We start from the raw sequence: 18735 nt of genomic DNA, 5'->3' as shown, positions 1-18735 counted from the left end.
TCAACTTAAGATTACTGTTGAAAGCTAGTTTCTGCCACTTGTGGGCTCTTTTATAGCCTTGGACCATCTCTAAGCCTTCAGTTTTCTCATCTGTATAACAATAAAGTTCAAAAAGGCTACCATTTCAAAACGACTTGACACACAATCACCATGTTTACTCTCAGTTGCTATTTGGTTCACCACAGATAAAGATAAGCTAATTAGAGACTAACTTAACTTTCAAGACTCTGGCTTCCCTCTTCTGCCTCTTGTCTCTTTGCTAGCGTTCCTGCTTCAAATATTTCACACCTTCCTGTTTTTAGACAGCCTCACCAAAATCAAAAGAAACTGATACTACCATGAATATTTACTTATATTATTTTAACTACATTCATTAATAAGAATATATTAACTCTTCTCGTCTCACTTAAACCATAAAGTTTCTGAAGGGATTCTAGATGGACAGAAGTGGGTCAGTACATAGGTAGACAGGCAGGCAGGTAGGTGGGTAGGTGGATGAATGAATAGATGGAAAATAAAATTGCGGTTGGGTGTGGGGTAAAGATACCTTTTGTCAGAGGAAATTGGACGGGCAAGTACGAGAATAAGATGAGTAGAGAATTGGTGCCTCCCCCAGAAACTTGAAAATAAGCTTCCTTAGAGTTAAACTATGAAATCATTATTATATCCCAGATCAGAGAGAACAAAGTCTCCTGTAAGAAAGGAAAGCCCTCAAAATATCAAAACTAAAAAAGCAAGAATATTGAGGGTATCTGCATTATTTAAAGAAGGAAAATGACAATCACATGTGAGGAGAGAGGTTGTCAGTGAAGAAATCCTAAAAATAAAAAATAAATAAAAGAATGACAGAGATGATGGAATATTCCACGTGTTGGGAAGACGACTCCAGTGGAGATGGCTAAGTCCATCTAAACACTACATTCCCCTACCTCCTTTACTGTGATTCATGCTGACCAAGAAACCCTCTGACTATGATTTGGCTTACCAGATAGATCTGCCTCAGGAAGAGAATGCCTTCCCCCTGTCCTGGAACCTTCAATGGCTCCATTTCATACTCCTTAGCTTTGGCATTTTATATTCTCCACAACAGAATGGTGTAAAAATTAATTTTAAGTCTAATTTATCATCCACTATTGTCTTACAAGAATCTTCTGTTTCAACCAAACTGGTCTTTTCACTGTCCCTCAATATGCAAACAGATATTACTACAAGCCTTTTTCCCAGGCGTCCCCCCGTGCCCCTATCTAAGCCTCTAGTTCAGCTCCAGTCTACCTCTTCATAACACCTTTCTTGGGTGCTCTGGTCTACCATCATTATGTCCCACACATCTGATTCTCTACTCTTCTGAAGCATCCTATGTCATCCATATTACTTTGACATGTTTCCTTATTTAATATTTTCTATCTTGCAAATGAGAACATAGCTCCTCAATGACAGGAAGCAGAAACTTAGGACTGTTATACCTTTTCATGTGCACCAAAGCACTTAATTCTGAGAACAAATAGATGCTCAATAAATGTGTGGTGAACTAACTTTGTTTAAATAATGCCTAACCTACTCACACAACATAAAACTACAGCTTTACACTTGAATCACATCACTATAATTTTACATAAAGTCCCTTTAAAATAGAGATTTCATGTGTGTGCATATGAATGTATATATACGTGTGTGTGTGTGCACACACACATATATATACACGTATATGCAGTCAGCTCTCTGCATCCATAGATGTGGAACCCATGGATAAGAAGGGCCGACTGTACTACCCCATTTTATGTAAGGGACTTAAGCATCCACAGATTTTGGTATCTGCTTGAGGCACAGGGGGTGGTCCTGGAACCAATGCCCCAGGATACCAAGGGATGACTCTATATAAAAACACATACGTATACATACATACATCTGTGTGTGTGCATGTACGTGTGTGTATAATGGACATGTAAAAACATGGTTACAGTCTGTTTTTATCTAATTACTTAGCTCTTTGCTACTGAAATGTGTTTTTAGTTCTTACCTGGTTATGATGGGATCTGCAGCATGATTGGGGCCCCATCGCCCCAAAAGCCCCCGGCCAACCAGTCCTGTCCGTCCTGCAGGATTTCTGGAAAAAAAAAATCATAAAATCAATTGAATGTGCTCATCTTTTTTAACACTTGATATGGCCCAAAACAAGGTAGTAAGAGCAATAAGAAGGAAATAATATCTCTACACAAATCCAGCAGCACTATTACATATTTGACACTCAAAGTACAGATTTCCTTATAGTGCTATTTAACTTTTCTTTCGTGCTTGTGTTAAGCTTTGGCCTTGATCCAGGAGGAGGATCTCATTTCCATAGCTGTTCTACAATATAAGAATTTGTTTCAGTTTTCACCTATACTCCAAAATTCAAACTAGAACCTTACTGGACTCAAATCTGGAAGAACGAAATGCTCCCCACCTAATCATCGTCTATCTCTGCGACAGCAATGCTTTATCACTGAGGACACCCACACTTCACTTTCTCAACATCCTCTTTTCCTACTCCACTCTCCTACAACCTGTCTCACTCAAATAGTTTTGGTTACATTTTGAAATCCATTTTTTCACAGTGGGTTCTAGATTTTTATTATCAGTAATAGATATTTTGTAGCATATAATGAGGTAGAAGTATTTAATATTTCAAGATTTCAAATATACCAAATTCAAATTTTTAAAACAATTTTATAAAAATGCCAACTACTTAACCTAATGCCACACCCAATGTTAAAAAGTCTGTCCGATAAACATAGCAACACTCATGCCTGAGTGATTTTCTTCCAGTGTCTTCCAATATTCCTTAAATGTTCAACTTTCATTATGTAAAATGAAATGCCCTAATCTGCAATCTTACCTATTTAATGTTATATCTTTGATCCTCCCAGTATGTGAAAGTAAATAAACAACCTGTCAAATTTTCCTTCTCAGCCATCTCTTTTTATTCTGGTCTTTCCTGTGACTTTTATTAAAGTTGAGTGAATCTTTATATTGTTTTATACTAGACTCAGAAATATTTCAGCAAGACTTGCAAATAAAAACAGAAAGACAAGACACCTGGCCAGGTGACGATAATTCTACTTTTCAAATTCAGGAGGAGGGGCAGGGTGGTCAGCAGATATGCTTTATTCCATGTAACCATACACCCCTGAATACAAATGATCTAAGCCACTATTAAGAGAGAGAATGTTAGTTTTTATAGATGACCAAGCCTGTTACTTATAAACTAGAAGCTGTAGAAAAGACACATAGATTATCCTATAGCCTGAGCAGCAGAGAAACTTTTTTGCAGAAAAAGAAAACCAAAGGCAACATATAAAGAAAAGCAGACATAAAGCAGAGAGACAGTTCTAATGGATTTCCAACTCCACCCTTTCCTAAAGCTAGCTGCATTTCTGCTCTGGGCTTGAGATGATCCTATAGCCCTGTGGTAAAGTTCACTTTTTCACTCAGGCAAGCTAGAGTTGGTTTCCATTAGTCAGAGAGTCTTGACTAAAACAATAGGCTATCTCGCCTTTGCTGACTATCCTTTTACATATGTATATGTCTTTTAATATATTTTACCTAGAAAAGAATCTGAGGAATAAGTCAAATGCAAGGAGAGTTTGACTTGAAAAGGTTTAATAACATAGAAAGGCGAATAAGTAATGAATAAAGAAAGAATTTAGCAAAACTGAAAGACCAGGCTGGGGTGAGAGGAGCTCTACTATCTCCAAGTCTTAGAAGAACTAAAAATATTCTTAGTTTTTGCAACATTTTTACGAGGTAATAAGCATGATTACCAAATCTGTGATCCTTCTTTTGTTTTATTTGAGGCATGCTAATTTTTACATTTCTTCCTAACTTGTATAATGTCTTCTTAAGGAAAATGGAAAATTTTGGAGTTGTGTAGAAAAATCATTTTTAGAAGTACAAAAAGAGAGACTTCCCAGGCGGTCCAGTGGTTAAGACGCTGTCCTTCCACTGCAGGGGGCACAGGTCCGATCCCTGGTCGGGGAACTAACATCCCACATCCCACTCACATGCTGTGCAGCGCGGCCAAAAAAAAAAATTAAAAATAAAAAAAGTACAAAAAGACACTTGATGTTAAATTGTTGGGTTATTTTTATTTTTACTCTTATATATTTGGACAAATTCTTACTTTAAGGTATTATCTCATTTTATAAATAACTACTGAAATACAGTTTTTAATCCTTTCCTTCTCTGTTAATTTATTCAATTACAGTTGACCCTTGATCAATGCTCCCATATAAACTTATAGCTGGCCCTCTGTATACACGGTTCCCCTGTATCTATGGTTCCACATCCAGGGATTCAACCAAACTCAGATGGTGTAATTCTGTAATATTTACTATTGAAAAAAAATCCATATATAAGTGGGTCTGTGTAGTTCAACCCCTGTTTTGTTTAAGAGTCAACTGTAATTATTTCTACTTCAAGGTAAGGTTACAAGAAGATGCGTTCAAACCCTGTCTCTACCACTTACTCACTGTGTGCAGACAACTTACATTCTCTCTCCCTATCTGTAAATGGAACTAAAAATATCCACCCACAGGGTTACTGTGGTGATTTAATTAGATCACATACATAAATTCTTTCATACAATGTCTGGCATATACAAGCACTCAATAATTAACATTAATTATATTGATAAAATAAAATGTATATTTTAAGGCAGGACAAGAAAATTTAAACATAAAATTTTCTGTGTCCGTCTGGGCCTCCACCCTCCTTCCTTAATGTGCAGTGTGCATCTACATCGCACATTAACCAGACCTCCTCAAAGATGGGAGTGCCTGCTTGACCATAAAAATCAATTTTTTTCCCCTTTCTTCTGACACTAGCAATGTAACTTCTTAAAAGAATGGCATTCTTTCCAAACTCTGAAAGATGTCATGGTGACTTGCTGCTTGCTTTGTATGTGCTCACCTGGACTATGTATCTTCAGTGAACTTTATGTAAAATATCGGTATGTCATTTTAATGTACAATCCTTCGTCTTGAAAATGTATATGACTGTATCTTCAAATAGGTAGAACAGTTCTCAGAGCTTTCTGAGAGTCTGTCTTCCGGGTTATAATCCTCAGTTGGTTTGAATAAAATTCCCTTTATTCTTCTTACCTTGATTGTTAATTGAATTTTCGTTGACAGTATTTTCTACCTTTTAAAGACCCATTATTGTAAGATGTCCCATCCCCAGTACCTACCTAGGTCTTCCATTTTCAATCTCATACAGGCCATTCTGGCTCTTTCTCTCAACATGCCCATCCTTTTCATTAAACTTGGGTGAAAAGTTGCTTTCACTGTAATGAGAATACCAATGCAAAATAAGAAATAATGACCCAATACTACCAACAGCTTAATAATGCCAGTCAGTTATTTGTAAAAGCAGTATCCTTGAAACTAAATTTTTAGTTACAACTTCAGTTAGTTTTCATTTACAAATTCATCAACTCCTTCAAAACAGTTTCTGGAAAAAGAAAATTTGTTTAACCAAAACACCTTGTAAGACAAGAATATGTGTTGTAACCCCTCTGGGAAGGACTAATGGCAGACAAACTGGAGCTCCTCCACATACTACAAGAAAGTCTATGTTACTATTAGCAAAGTGGAATTGTCCATGGGCACAATATGGCAATTAATGGTTCCTATAGTTCTAAAAATAAGATTCCTTCTGATATTTTGTCGTTTCTACTGTTTCAAAGTAATTTTAATTTCTTCAAATGTACACTGATTAACACTTTTATCAAAGTAAACCCACAAAACATGAATTCACCCACAAACTGCATAATAACCATGATGTAGATTAAAATAGATATAATATGCTGGAAATGTTCCAGATTTGATCTGGATATAGCTCTGGATTACAGAGTTATATAAATATAAAATCTTACTGAGCTACACCTGCATACTTAAGAAATGTATACTTTACTGCATGTATGTCATACTCAAAAAAAATTTTTAAAGCTATAAATAAACTACTTTCCTCCCCATTATGAAATCACTGACATAATTGCACTGACAGTGAATATTTATATAGCACTGGACAGTTCATGGGCAGTTCTGACATACGTTTCACTTTTTTTCTTGCTTTAATTCCAATAAGCAAGAGAATAGATATATTTGTGCTCTGTTTTGGAAATAATTTCCAACTTGAATGATCCAGACATTTCCTCAAGACTTCTAGCCATTCTTCCACTGAACACACATGTAAAAATAATTAAATGGTAAAAATCATGAAATTATAAAACCAGAATTACAATGCTCTTGGGACTCTAGAAATTCACCATTATATGTGGAATCTAAAAAAATGGTACAAATGAACTTATTTACAAAACAGAAATAGAGTCACAGATGTAGAAAACAAACTTACGGTTACCAGGGGGGAAAGGAGGTGGGGGGATAAATTGGGAGATTGGGATTGACATATACACACCACTATATATAAAATAGGTAACTAATAAGGACCTACTGTATAACACAGGGAACTCTACTCAATACTCTGTAATGACCTATATGGGAAAAGAATCTAAAAAAGAGTGGATATATGTATATGTATAACTGATTCACTTTCCTGTACACCTGAAATTAACACAACATTGTAAATAACTATACTTCAATAAAAATTTTAAAAATAAAAGAAAGGAAACTAAATAAATATTGAATACTATTTAATGAAATACTTGTTGAAGTGTATAGGGGGAGATGTATTGATACATCAAAAAAACAAGATGGAAGGAGGAGGGATAGATGGATATATATGTGATAAAATAAGTATAATAAAATGTTGATAAAAGAATCAAAGTGGTGGGTTTATGAGTGTTCCCCATAAAGTTCTTTCAAATTTTCTGTATGTTAGAAATGTTTCATAATAAAATTTTAGATGAATAAAGGGAGCCATCTTTTGGGGAAAAAAAAAAAAGCATGACTAGTTATAATTGAAGCATTAACGTTAGTAATAAAGCTTGATTTAGATAGTGATACAAATTTAACTTTTAAAACACAAATTGAATGAAAAATAAGAAGATGTATTGTCTTCCTCTGTTTACACTGTATAGCACCCCTGGCAACATCATTAATTTTAATTGTACATAATGTGTATGTATAATATATGTGGAAACATGTATATCATCTAAAATGAGGGAAATGGAACTCATTTACAGCTAATAATTTCTCCACAAGTTAGCTTCACGATTAACTAATAATCCAAGTACCATCACAAACACACCTTTGGATTAAATAAGGAAACTGTGGGTTGAAATCAAGTCACAGAAATAAGTGACCTGGTAAAGTTTAACAACCTAATGAACTAATACTGGATAATTCCAACTAGCAAAATTTCTTATTTAACTGACTAAATAAGGCCTTGAGAGGACTATCATTTATAACAAATTTACCCATTAAATCAAACTTATAAAATGTTCCAAAACTAGGGCAGCAGTTTAGCAGAGTAGTTAAGGGCATGAGATCTGAAGTCAGACTGAGTTCAAGTCCAAGCTATACCATCTACTAGCTACATGACCAACCATATGCAAAGGACAAACCTTCCATTTTTTGTGTGTGTTTATTTTTCTATACAGTAGAAATAACAACCCTGTCTGCCTTCCAGAATAGTTATAAGAATAAAATAAAACAATGGTTATAAAACATTTAGTACAGTGCCTAGCTCATAGTTAGCACATTTTACAACTCTTTCATTATATTTATCAAAAGAAGCATAAATATAAAACGTGAATCAACACAGCACTTCTCTGAATTTAGTCAAAACATTTTTGCTTGACTTTTTTTTTCTCCTCTTTCTCTCTCCTTTTTCTATCCCTTTTCTATCTTCTCACACTGGTCTAATTTTATCATCATCCTGTTCTTAGTAATCTGGAAAAAGTTTCTGAAAAATATTTTCACTATTCAAATACAAGCCTAGCTATGTTGGAAAATAACCACAAAAGGTGTTATTGATAACCCAAACAAAAGAAATGAAAACAGAGACCACCACTTGTCATTTCATAAAATAAAAAACTCCACAACAAAATAGATTTACCTATTTGGAAAGATCATCATAAAACCCCCAAAAGAATAAACAAAAATGAACTGAATAGCTTTGACAAGAATTCAAGCAAATGTGAGGGACTTCCCTGGTGGTCCAGTGGGTAAGACTCCGTGCTCCCAATGCAGGGGGCCTGGGTTCAATCCCTGGTCATGGAACTAGATCCCACATGCATGCCACAACTAAGAAGCCCGCCTGCCACAACTAAGAGCCCGTACGCGGCAACTAAGAGCCCATGTGCTGCAACTAAGACCTGGCACAGCCAAAATAAATAAATAAATAAATATTAAAAAAAAAAAAAGAATTCAAGCAAGTGTGGAAACTGAGTTATAATAAAGTCAAGCACTGGATAAAAACTATTTTTCAACTATCAAGTGATAATTTACAAATACAACCATTACCTTCTCCAAAAGTCTTACACCCGGCTAACACCAACTAATTTACTCACCTGATCTGAGGATCTGCCCACCGAGGTCCAGCCAAGACAGAGACTGCAGTGTATTCCACAGGATTATAGTCTTGCCACTCAACAAGCCAGCCTACCTTTTCATTAGGAACCTGGCTGCGTTGAACTTTTGAACCTGGGTAAGGAGATGTCCGAGCCTTGTTGTGGGAATTCTCTTTGGTACCATTAGAACCAGACATCGTGTTGGAGTTAAGATGAAATCCACAGGATGAAAATGAGTTACTGGGAGGAAAAAGAAAAACGTTTTATATAAGTACAAAATTAATTAATTAAAGAACCTAATTCACAGACCCCAAAATAGAACTTTTCAATTTCAAAGACTTAAAAATCAGAAAATTCTAAATTTGATGCATATTAGTGTAAAGATCCAACATCTGTGAGAGATTATTTTCAAATATAAAAATACTGCTAGGGACTTCCCTGGTGGTCCAGTGGCCAAGACACTGTACTCTCAGTGCACTGGGCGTGGGTTCAATCCCTGGTTGGGGAACTAGATCCCACATGCATGCTGCAGCTAAGAAGCCTGCACGCTTCAACTAAGAAGCCTGCGTGCCTCAACTAAAGATCCCGCATGCCACAACTAAGATCCCCCACATGGCAACGAAGATCCTGAGTGCTGCAAATAAGTCTTGGTGCAGCCAAAATAAATAAATAAATATTTTTTAAAAATATTGCTAAATCTTATTAATTGAAACCTACTCACTGAATTTATTTTCATTGAGAAAAAGGGACAGAAGTTTACTTTTGTTAGCACAAATGTTGGGGAAGAGAAGTTTGTTATAAAAATTCAACCACAAAAACAAATGTAAAGGAAGACTCTTAGGTCTACATGAAGGAATCAATTTTAAAAAATAGTGTATGGTCTAACATACATGTGTAAAAAATGTATGGCAAAAATAGCCCAAAAGAATAACAGGAAATGGAAATATACTGTTGTAGGATTCTTACATTATACACAAAGCGATGTAATATTACTTGAAGTCAGACTGTGATAAATGTACAAATTATAAACTTTAGAGTAAAATAAGAGGTGTAGAGCTGAAATAACTAGATAGCGTATACAAAAAAAAGGAAAACAAAAAACTGAACCTTAACGTTTACCTCACAGCCTACACAAAAATCTTTCATTTCTCCTCCGGACTAAAAACTTAAATGCCTTCTCATTATTCTTAAAGATTAAAATTCCTAACGACCCTAAATTAGGATATTTAATATGATAAAGGGGATTCTGAGAACATGGTAAACTGATGACAGCTCCCTTCCTCTGCTCTCACAATACTGTAACAATTTGCCCTTCCTGAGACAAATGGTGGATGGGACAAACACCAACTTTATGGGGTGGTGAAATAAGTCAAATTCATGTGCCTCTTGATATCATATAGTGAGAAGCACAGAGCAATCATTTCTGAGGTATTCCTTACAAGAACATATGACCTGAGCCTAGACATGAGGAAATATAGGACACACCCACGTTAAAGGATAACTTACAGAATAAAGGTCCATACTCTTTAAATCACTAAGGTCATGAAAGATAAAGTTAGAAGAACTCTTCCAGATAGAGACATGAAAACTAAGTGCAATCAATGATGAATATACTTATATCCTTCAACTCAGTAATTTCATTCCCGGTAATCTAGCCCATAAGAATGAAATAACCAGTTATATGTACAAAACATGTTTATTTCAGCAATGTGTAATGGGAATTAAAGGAAATGCCCAATAATGTGGGGATGGCTTAATAAATATTGGAACAGCTACACCATGGAATGAATATTAAGTAGTTATTAAAAATAATGACACCAAATGACTTGTCAATATTTTCATAAGGTATTGTTGAAAATGAAAAGCAAGATGCAGAAAAGTGTATATAATATGATCCCATTTTATAAAGTAATGATGGAAAAAATAAATAAGTACATATACTCAGGTTACAGGGCCTTTACACATGCTGCTCTTTCTGCCTGCAACAGCTTTCCTTCCTCCTCCAAGTAGCTAACTTGCGTTTATCCCTCAGATCAATTCAAAATTCACTTTGCTGTACAGCAGAAACTAATACAACATTGTAAATCAACTATACTCCAATAAAAATCAATCTAAAAAAAAACCCAACAAAGTTCACTTCCTCAGGGAACTCTTCCTCTTAACTCCCTAGGAGAATTAAGGTTCCTCCTGCCACATGCTATGCTATCAGAGCTCGACTGTACTGTGAATTACCACAATTGTGATTTTACATTTATTAGGTTGAAATCTGACTGTAGCAAATGGAGAACAGGTAGCACATCTGTTTTATTTCAACACTTATATCCTGTGTCTGGCATAATGCCTGGCAAACCATATATACAGGAGATCCTTTGTCATATCTGAAAGCAACAGAAAAAGGCCACATAAATCGTAGAGACCAACATTTCATTGCGATTACTGAAAAGGAGCTTGATTGGAGCTTCACCTTTAAAAACGAAATTTAAAACTATGAAAATAGGGGCGTGGCCAAGATGACAGAGTAGGAAGACCCTGAGCTCACCTCCTCCCATGGGCACACCAAAATTACAGCTATCTACAGAGCAACTATTGATGAGAAAGACTGGAAGACTAGCAGAAAACCATCTTCTGCTAAAGATATAAAGAAGGAACCAACCACAATGAGACGGGCAAGAGGCACAGAGACTGGTATAGTGAAGACCCATAGCCCTAGGTGGGCGACCCACAACCAGGAGGATAATTACAACTGAGGAGGTTCTCCCCAGAGATCAAGGGGTCCAAGCCCCACATCGGGCTCCCCAGCTGGGAGGGTTCTGCACCGAGAAGATGAGCCCCCAGAATGTCTGGCTGTAAAGGCCAGCGGGGCTCACTTTCTGGGGAGCTAGAGAGCGGAAATAGACTCCACTCTCTCACGCTCTGGGACCCAGGGCAGAAGCAGTCATTTGAAAGGAGCCTGGGTCAGACCCACTTGCTCATCTTGGAGAGCCTCCCAGAGAGGCGGAAGCAACCGCGACTCACCCTGCGGGCACAAACACTGGTGGCAGTCATCTTGGGGAGCTCATTCTACCACAGGGGCTCTATGAATTCCACTTTGGAATCCTCCCTCCAGCTTATTAGACCCTGGACCTGGACCTACCCACAAGCCTGTCAGCAACAGTACTGGGACATCACAGACCAAGCAGCTAGCTAGGTGGGGACACACAGCTCCATCCACCAGCAGGTCAGCAGCCTTAAGCTGCCCTGAGCACACAGCCACCTGGGGGACGGACACTGTCCACCAGCGGGCCCAAGACCCGGCCCGCACACCAGTGGGTGGGCACCAGCCCTGGGAATCCCCTGGGTCCCAGCCTCGCCCACCAGGAGGCCAACACTAGATCCGGGACCCCAGCCCCACTACCACCCAACCCAGAACCTGGCTCTGCCCACAAGTGAGCCAACAGCAGAGTCCTCCAGGGCTCTTCAGCCAGCTGCCTCCTGACGCAGCCCTGCCCACCACTGGCAGGCAGCTTCTGCAGGAGGCAGAGCCTGGCAACCGATGGACGTGGGCCAGCCACATCTACCAGAGTGCCCACAGTAGTCAGCCTGCCATAAAAGAAGGACCCACACAGCCCACATGCGGGGCACCCTTAGAGCTCTAGTGACCAGAGGGTAGTGCACAACTGAGACTCATAGGACGTCTCCTATAAAAGGCCACTTCTCCAAGGTCAGGAAATGTAACCAACCTACCAAATACATAAAAATAAACACAGCAAATTAGGCAAAATGAGGCAACAGAGGATATGTTCCAAATGAAAGAACAAGATAAAACCCCAGAAGAAGAACAAAGTGAAGTGGAGATAGGCAATATCCAATAAAGAGTTCAAGGTAATGATCATAAAGATGATCAAAGAACTTGTTAGAAAACTGGATGAACAGAGTGAGAAGTTAGAAGATTTTAACAAAGAGTTAGGGACTTCCCTGGTGGCACAGTAGTTATGAATTCACTTGCCAGTGCAGGAGACATGGGTTTGATCCCTGGTCTGGGAAGATCCCACATGCCACAGAGCAACTAGGCCCGTGCACTCTACTACTGAGCCTGCGCTCTAGAGCCCACGTGCCGCGACTACTGAAGCCCGCGCGCTCTAGGGCCCACGTGCCACAACTGCTGAGCCCACGTGCTGCAACTACTGAAGCCCGCGCACCTAGAGCCCGTGCTCCACAACAAGAGAAGCCACCGCAATGAGAAGTCTGCGCACCACAACGAAGAGTAGCCCCCGCTCGCCGCAACAAGAGAAGCCCGTGCGCAGCAACGAAGACCCAATGATGCCAAAAAAATAATTTAAAAAAAGAGTTAGAAAATATAAAGAAGAACTAAGCAGAGACAAAGAATACAATAACCGAAATGAAAAAATACACTAGAAGGAATCAACAGTAGACTAGATGATACAGAGGAATGGGTCATCAAGCTAGAAGACAGAGTAGTGGAAGCCACTGGAGCAGAACAGAAAAAAAGGAAAAAGAATAAAAAGAATGAGAACAGTTTAAGAGACATCAAGTGCACTAACATTTGCATTACAGGAGTCCTAGAAGGTGAAGAGAGAGAAAGTGGCAGAGAACATATTTGAAGACATAACAGCTGAAAACTTCCCTGACCTGGGAAAGGAAACACACAACCGGGTCCAGGAAGCACAGAGAGTCCCAAACAGGATCAACCCAAAGAGGAACACACCGAGGACCAAATCAACATCATCATTAAAGTGGCAAAAATTTTTAAAAAGAATATTAAAAGCAGCAAGGGAAAAGCAACAAGTTACATACAAAGGAACTCTCATAAGGCTATCTGCTCATTTTTCAGCAGAAGCTCTGCAGGCCAAAAGGGAGTGGCATGATATTTTTTAAATGATGAAAGGGAAAAACCTACAACCAAGAATACTGTACCCAGAGACTTCCTGGTGGTCCAGTGGTTAAGACTCCGCACTTCCTCTGCAGGAGGCACAGGTTCAATCCCTGGTCAGGGAACTAAGATCCCACATGCCACACAGTATACCCAAAAAAATAAAAAATAAAAAATAAAAAATAAAGCTGGTGTAAATATGGGAAAATATAAATTCATATACACTATTAGTGTGCAAATAGATACAATTAAAAAAAAAAAAAGAATACTGTACCTGACAAGGCTTTCATTCAGATTTGATGGGAGAGATCAGAAGTTTTACAAACAAGCAAAAGCCAAAAGAGTTCAGCACCACCAATCCTTGTGTAAATTTACTTTTCACTTCTGTTTCATTATTTTCTAATACAGTTCATTTTCTAAACAATTTTATTTTCAATCAAACCCAGAAAAATTAAGGGACCTGCAGTTCTAAGAGGGAAGTTCATAGTGATACAAGCCTACCTCGGGAAACAAGAAAAATCTCAAATAAATAACCTAACCTTACACCTAAAGGAACTAGAAAATTAAGAATGAACAAAACCCAAAGGTAGCAGGAGGAAAGAAATCATAAAGACCAGAACAGAAATAAATAAAATAGAGACTAAAAAAACAACAGATAAATGGAACAGAAAAGAAAGCCCAGAAACGACCCCACACTTATATGGGCAATTAATCTACAACAGCAGAGGCAACAATATACAATGGAGAATGGCAGCCTCTTCAATAAATGTGAAAGAAACAAACTTGACTACTCTCTCGCACCAGGCACAAAAATAATTTCCAAATGAGTTAAAGACTTAAATGTAAGACCTGAAACCATAAAACTTCTAGAAGAAAACATAATCAGTACACTCGCTGACATTGGTCTTAGCAAGAATTTTTGGATGTGTCTCCTCTGGCAAGGGAAACAAAAGCAAAAATAAACAAATGGGACTACATCAAACTAAAAAGCTTTTGCAAAGGAAACTATCAACAAAACAAAAAGGCTGCTGACTGAACAGGAGAAGATATTTGCAAACAATATATCTGATAGGTTGTTAATATCCAAAATATACCAAAAACCCATACAACACAACGTCAAAAACAAACAACCCAATTTAAAGAATGGGTGGAGGATCCGAACAGATATTTTTCCTAAGAAGACACAGAAATGGCCAACAGGAACGTGAAAATATGCTCAACATTGCTAACCATCATGGAAAGGCAAATCAAAACCACAATGATGGGCTTCCCTGGTGGCGCAGTGGTTAAGAATCTGCCTGCCAATGCAGGGGACACGGGTTCGAGCCCTGGTTTGGGAAGATCCCACATGCCGCGGAGCAACTAAGCCTGTGCGCCACAACTACTGAGCCTGCGCTCTAGAGCCCGCGAGCCACAACTACTGAAGCCCGTGTGCCACAACTACTGAAGCCCGCGCGCCTAGAGCCTGTGCTCTGCAACAAGAGAAGCCACCACAATGAGAAGCCTGCGCCCTGCAACAAAGAGTAGCCCCCGCTCACTGCAACTAGAGAAAGCCCATGTGCAGCAGCGAAGACCCAATGCAGCCAAAAATTAAATAAATGAATAAATAAATAAATGTATTAAAAAAACCCAAAACAACCACAATGAGATATCACCTTATACCTGTCAGAATGGCTATTATCAAAAAGACAACAAATAACAAGTGCTGGTGAGGATGCGGAGAAAAGGGAACGCTTGTGCGCTGCTAATGGGAATGTAAATTGGTGCAGCCACTACAGAAAACAATATGCAGATTCCTCAAAAAAATTAAAAATAGAACTACCATATGATCCAGCAATTCCACTCCTGGGTATTTATCTGAAGAAACCAAAAACACTAATTAGAAAAGATACACGCACCCCCATGTTCACAGCAGCATTATTTACAACAGCCAAGATACGGAAGCAGGCTAAGTGCCCATCAAAAGATGAATGGGTAAAGATGTCTCTCTCTCTCTCTCTCTCTCTCTCTCTCACACACTCACACACACACACACACACACACACACACACACACACACACAGTGGAATATTACTCAGCTATAAAAAAGGAATGAAATCTTTCCATTTGTGACAACACGGTTGGACTCAAGAGACTATTATGCTAAGTGAAGTGTCACACAGAGAAAAGAGAAAGACAAATACTGTCTTTCCACTTATATGTGGAATCCAGAACAGAAAACAAATAAACAAACATAACAAAACAGAAGCAGAGTCATAGATATGTAGAACAAACAGGTTGTTGCCAGACGAGAGGGTGGTAGGGGGAGGAAAGAAGTAGAAAAGGGAGAAGATTAATTGAGGTACAAACTTCCAGGTACAAAATAAATGAGTCACGAGTATGAAATGTAAGATGTGGGGAATAACTATGTTATCTTTGTATGGTGACATAAGGTAACTAGACTTACCCTGGTTATCAAGTTAAAATGTATGGAAATATCAAATCACTATGTTGTGTAACAGGAACTAACATAGTGTGGTAGGTCAATTATACTTCAACAACAAACTCAGAAAAAGCAATCAGATTTGTGGTCACGAGGCGGGGGGGCGGGGCTAGAGGGGAAACTGGGAGAAGGTGGTCAAAAGGTACACACAAACTTCCAGTCATAAGACAAAAACGTACTAGGGATATAATGTACAACATGATAAATATAATTAACACTGCTGTATGTTATATAAATATATGAAAGTGGTTAAGAGAGTAAATCCTAAAGTTCTCATCACAAGGAAAAATTTTTTTTCTATTTCTTTAATTTTGTATCTATGTGTGATGATGGATGTTCACTAAACATGTTGTGACAATCATTTCATGATGTATTTCAAATATTTATGCTGTACACATTAATCTTACACAGTGCTGTATATCAATTTTATCTCAAAAAAACTGGAGGGAAGAATTATGAAAATAAATTGTATATTATAGGTATATAAGTATATAGATTTGGTTATAACCTAAGTCTTCAAACAAGGAATTAATCAAATTTGTTTTTATTATATTTCTATTACATTTTATTTATAACTACATTATTCAGCAAACTTCACGTTTATACCTTCACAGTCAAATCAGAGGGGATAATTTTAGCAAAAGTATTAGAAGCCTTCATCAAAATTTCCCCAAGACCTCCCTTACTCCTTTGATACTCAAACCATTCTTGCTTGAAACACTATCTTTTCATTGGTTTTGTCAACTTTTTTTTTTTTTTTTTAACAAGAGCATTATGTCTTTTATTTTCCATGCACCTGTCCCTGTGTGAATCGAGGAACGGATACTACCTGCCTTTTTTTTAAAATAGACTTTATTTTTTAAAGCAGTTTCAGGTTCACAGCAAAACTGTGCAGAAAACAGAGAGATCCCATATACCCCCAGTCTCCCCGCCACACACACATAAAGCGCCCCCCATATCAACATGCCCCACCAGAGAGTTACACTGGAAATAAGTGGGCCCAAATGTCCCAAGTGAGCAGTGGGGCAGTAACCATGGAAATCGGTCCTCCTCCCTCCCTACCCTACAAACAAAAAGTCGGTATTAGTTGTTTGTCCCCAGGATAAAACCAAAAGTTAAAGAAAATGAAGGAGTAGAACCTCTATTGTGAATTAGGTATTAGAGAACACAGCAGAAATTTAGGCTTAATATCTCTGTAATTCACACTGAGGAAATTAACTTAGGGCAGCCACACACCCTCAGCTGAAACCGCCCGGTCTAGGTGCACTGGAACATGGGGGCAATATTCAATCAGTGCTCCTTCTAAAGAGAACAATGCTTATTATATACATTAATCAAAATATAAATAACCAGCATCCGCCAGATGTTTGAGAAAAAAACAGAAGGAAAAAGGACCAAAAAGGAACAGAACCACTGACCCAGAAGGGTCAGACAATTCAGGAAACAGAAGATAATTTTTATTCTAATGATCATTTTTACAGATTCAAAAGACTTTTATAGCCATAAAATAAGAAAAGGCTATTAAAGAGAGCAATGAGGGGGAAAAAGTTCTTGTCAAAATTTACAATTCAATAGAAGAGATGACAGAATGCACAGGACGGCAGTCTGAACTAGTAATCTAGAAGATAAATTTGAGGGAAATCTCTAAGAACTTCATACAAAAAGACAAACCAATGGAAAATTAAAGAAAAAGAGAAATAGAGGCTCTACCCAGAAAGTCCAAAAGCTATCATTGGGGTTCCCGGGGTGGGGAAAAAGGACAGGACAGAAGAAAAAATGGGGGAAAAAACAAATAGAAGAAAATTTCCTCGTGCCGAAAGTAAACATGACATGACAAGCAAAAAAATAAATAAACAAGAAACAAAAAACAAACAAAAAAAAACTCCTAGAGGCAGCCTCATAAAACTTGTTTATTACTCCGCGCCTAGCATGGGCATGGTACCTGGGACACCGTGTTTAGAAACCAGAAGGAGAGAGGAACAAAAGGAGGAGGCAGTGTGAGCTACCATAAATGCCTGAATTTATTCAAGGCAAATTTTTTTAAAAAGGTAACTAATAAACATATTATCTACCCTGAAATGGAGAAGTGGAGGAGAGCAATAACGACTTATATTTTTCCTTTTACAGCATTTATACTGTTCGCATCTTTAAACTACGTGCATGTGCTAATTTTAACAATAATGTTTTAAGTATTAACCAAAAAAAAAAAAAAAAAAAAAACCCAAAAAAACAAAAAAATGGCACGGGACAACACCACACCCAAACATGTGCTATTTAAACTCTCTGGGGACAAGAACGTTAGTGACTCATGGAGGATGGCAAAGTTCGAATATCATAAGAAAGGTCACTACCGCTTGCTTTTCTCAAAAGGCAGGTAAAACATCTTAGAGCCTTTTAAAAAACGTGTATATGGCCGTAAAGAGCTGGGACCCACGCAAAGCCTGCTGAAGCCGCCCGACCAGAAGCTGCTTCCCCCTCGCAACGCAAGGACTCGGGACAAGGAGCCAGCAGTAGAAGAGGGAATACCTGCACGCCGCGATGCTGCAACGGCCCAAGGACTTGAGAGTCACAGAGGCCAAGGCCACAGAGAGAGACACGGTGGCTAAAGTCTTCCCCAGGAAGCGTCCGGCCATCTGCGGCCCGCGGGGAGATGTGCGGAGCGGGGTCGCTGTTTAGCTTGGGCCGCAGCCTCCGGCCTCCCCACACCCCTGGGCCCCGGGTATCCAGCGGGCACTAGGACCGGGCGGCCCTCGGGTTCCGGAGCGGGAGCAGCCAGTTTTATCTCATCAACACACAGGGGACCAAACGCCCTCCCCAAACAACAGCCCAGCTCGACACGGCCCGCCAGGGGACGCCCAAGCGGCCAGCGCCAGC

At 38.6% G+C, this 18735-nt stretch overlaps 1 protein-coding gene across 1 annotated transcript in view; it reads right to left on the bottom strand.

The window, feature by feature from the left end:
- The window catches only part of NUDT9 (nudix hydrolase 9), a 33599-nt gene extending 14909 nt beyond the window's left edge, over positions 1–18690 (bottom strand). Inside the window, exons 1-4 of the mRNA XM_068542418.1 lie at positions 18388–18690; positions 8510–8749; positions 5225–5320; positions 2018–2104 (exon numbers count right to left, since the gene is read on the bottom strand). Coding sequence (XP_068398519.1) covers positions 2018–2104; positions 5225–5320; positions 8510–8749; positions 18388–18494 — 530 coding nt within the window. The 5' untranslated portion in view covers positions 18495–18690. The remainder of the gene's footprint in view (positions 1–2017; positions 2105–5224; positions 5321–8509; positions 8750–18387) is intronic.
- Between the last annotated feature and the right edge of the window lie 45 nt (positions 18691–18735).

This window comes from Eschrichtius robustus, chromosome 4, assembly GCF_028021215.1.
Source record: "Eschrichtius robustus isolate mEscRob2 chromosome 4, mEscRob2.pri, whole genome shotgun sequence".
Lineage (NCBI taxonomy): Eukaryota > Metazoa > Chordata > Mammalia > Artiodactyla > Eschrichtiidae > Eschrichtius > Eschrichtius robustus.
This window is presented reverse-complemented; position numbering and strand designations above follow the sequence as displayed.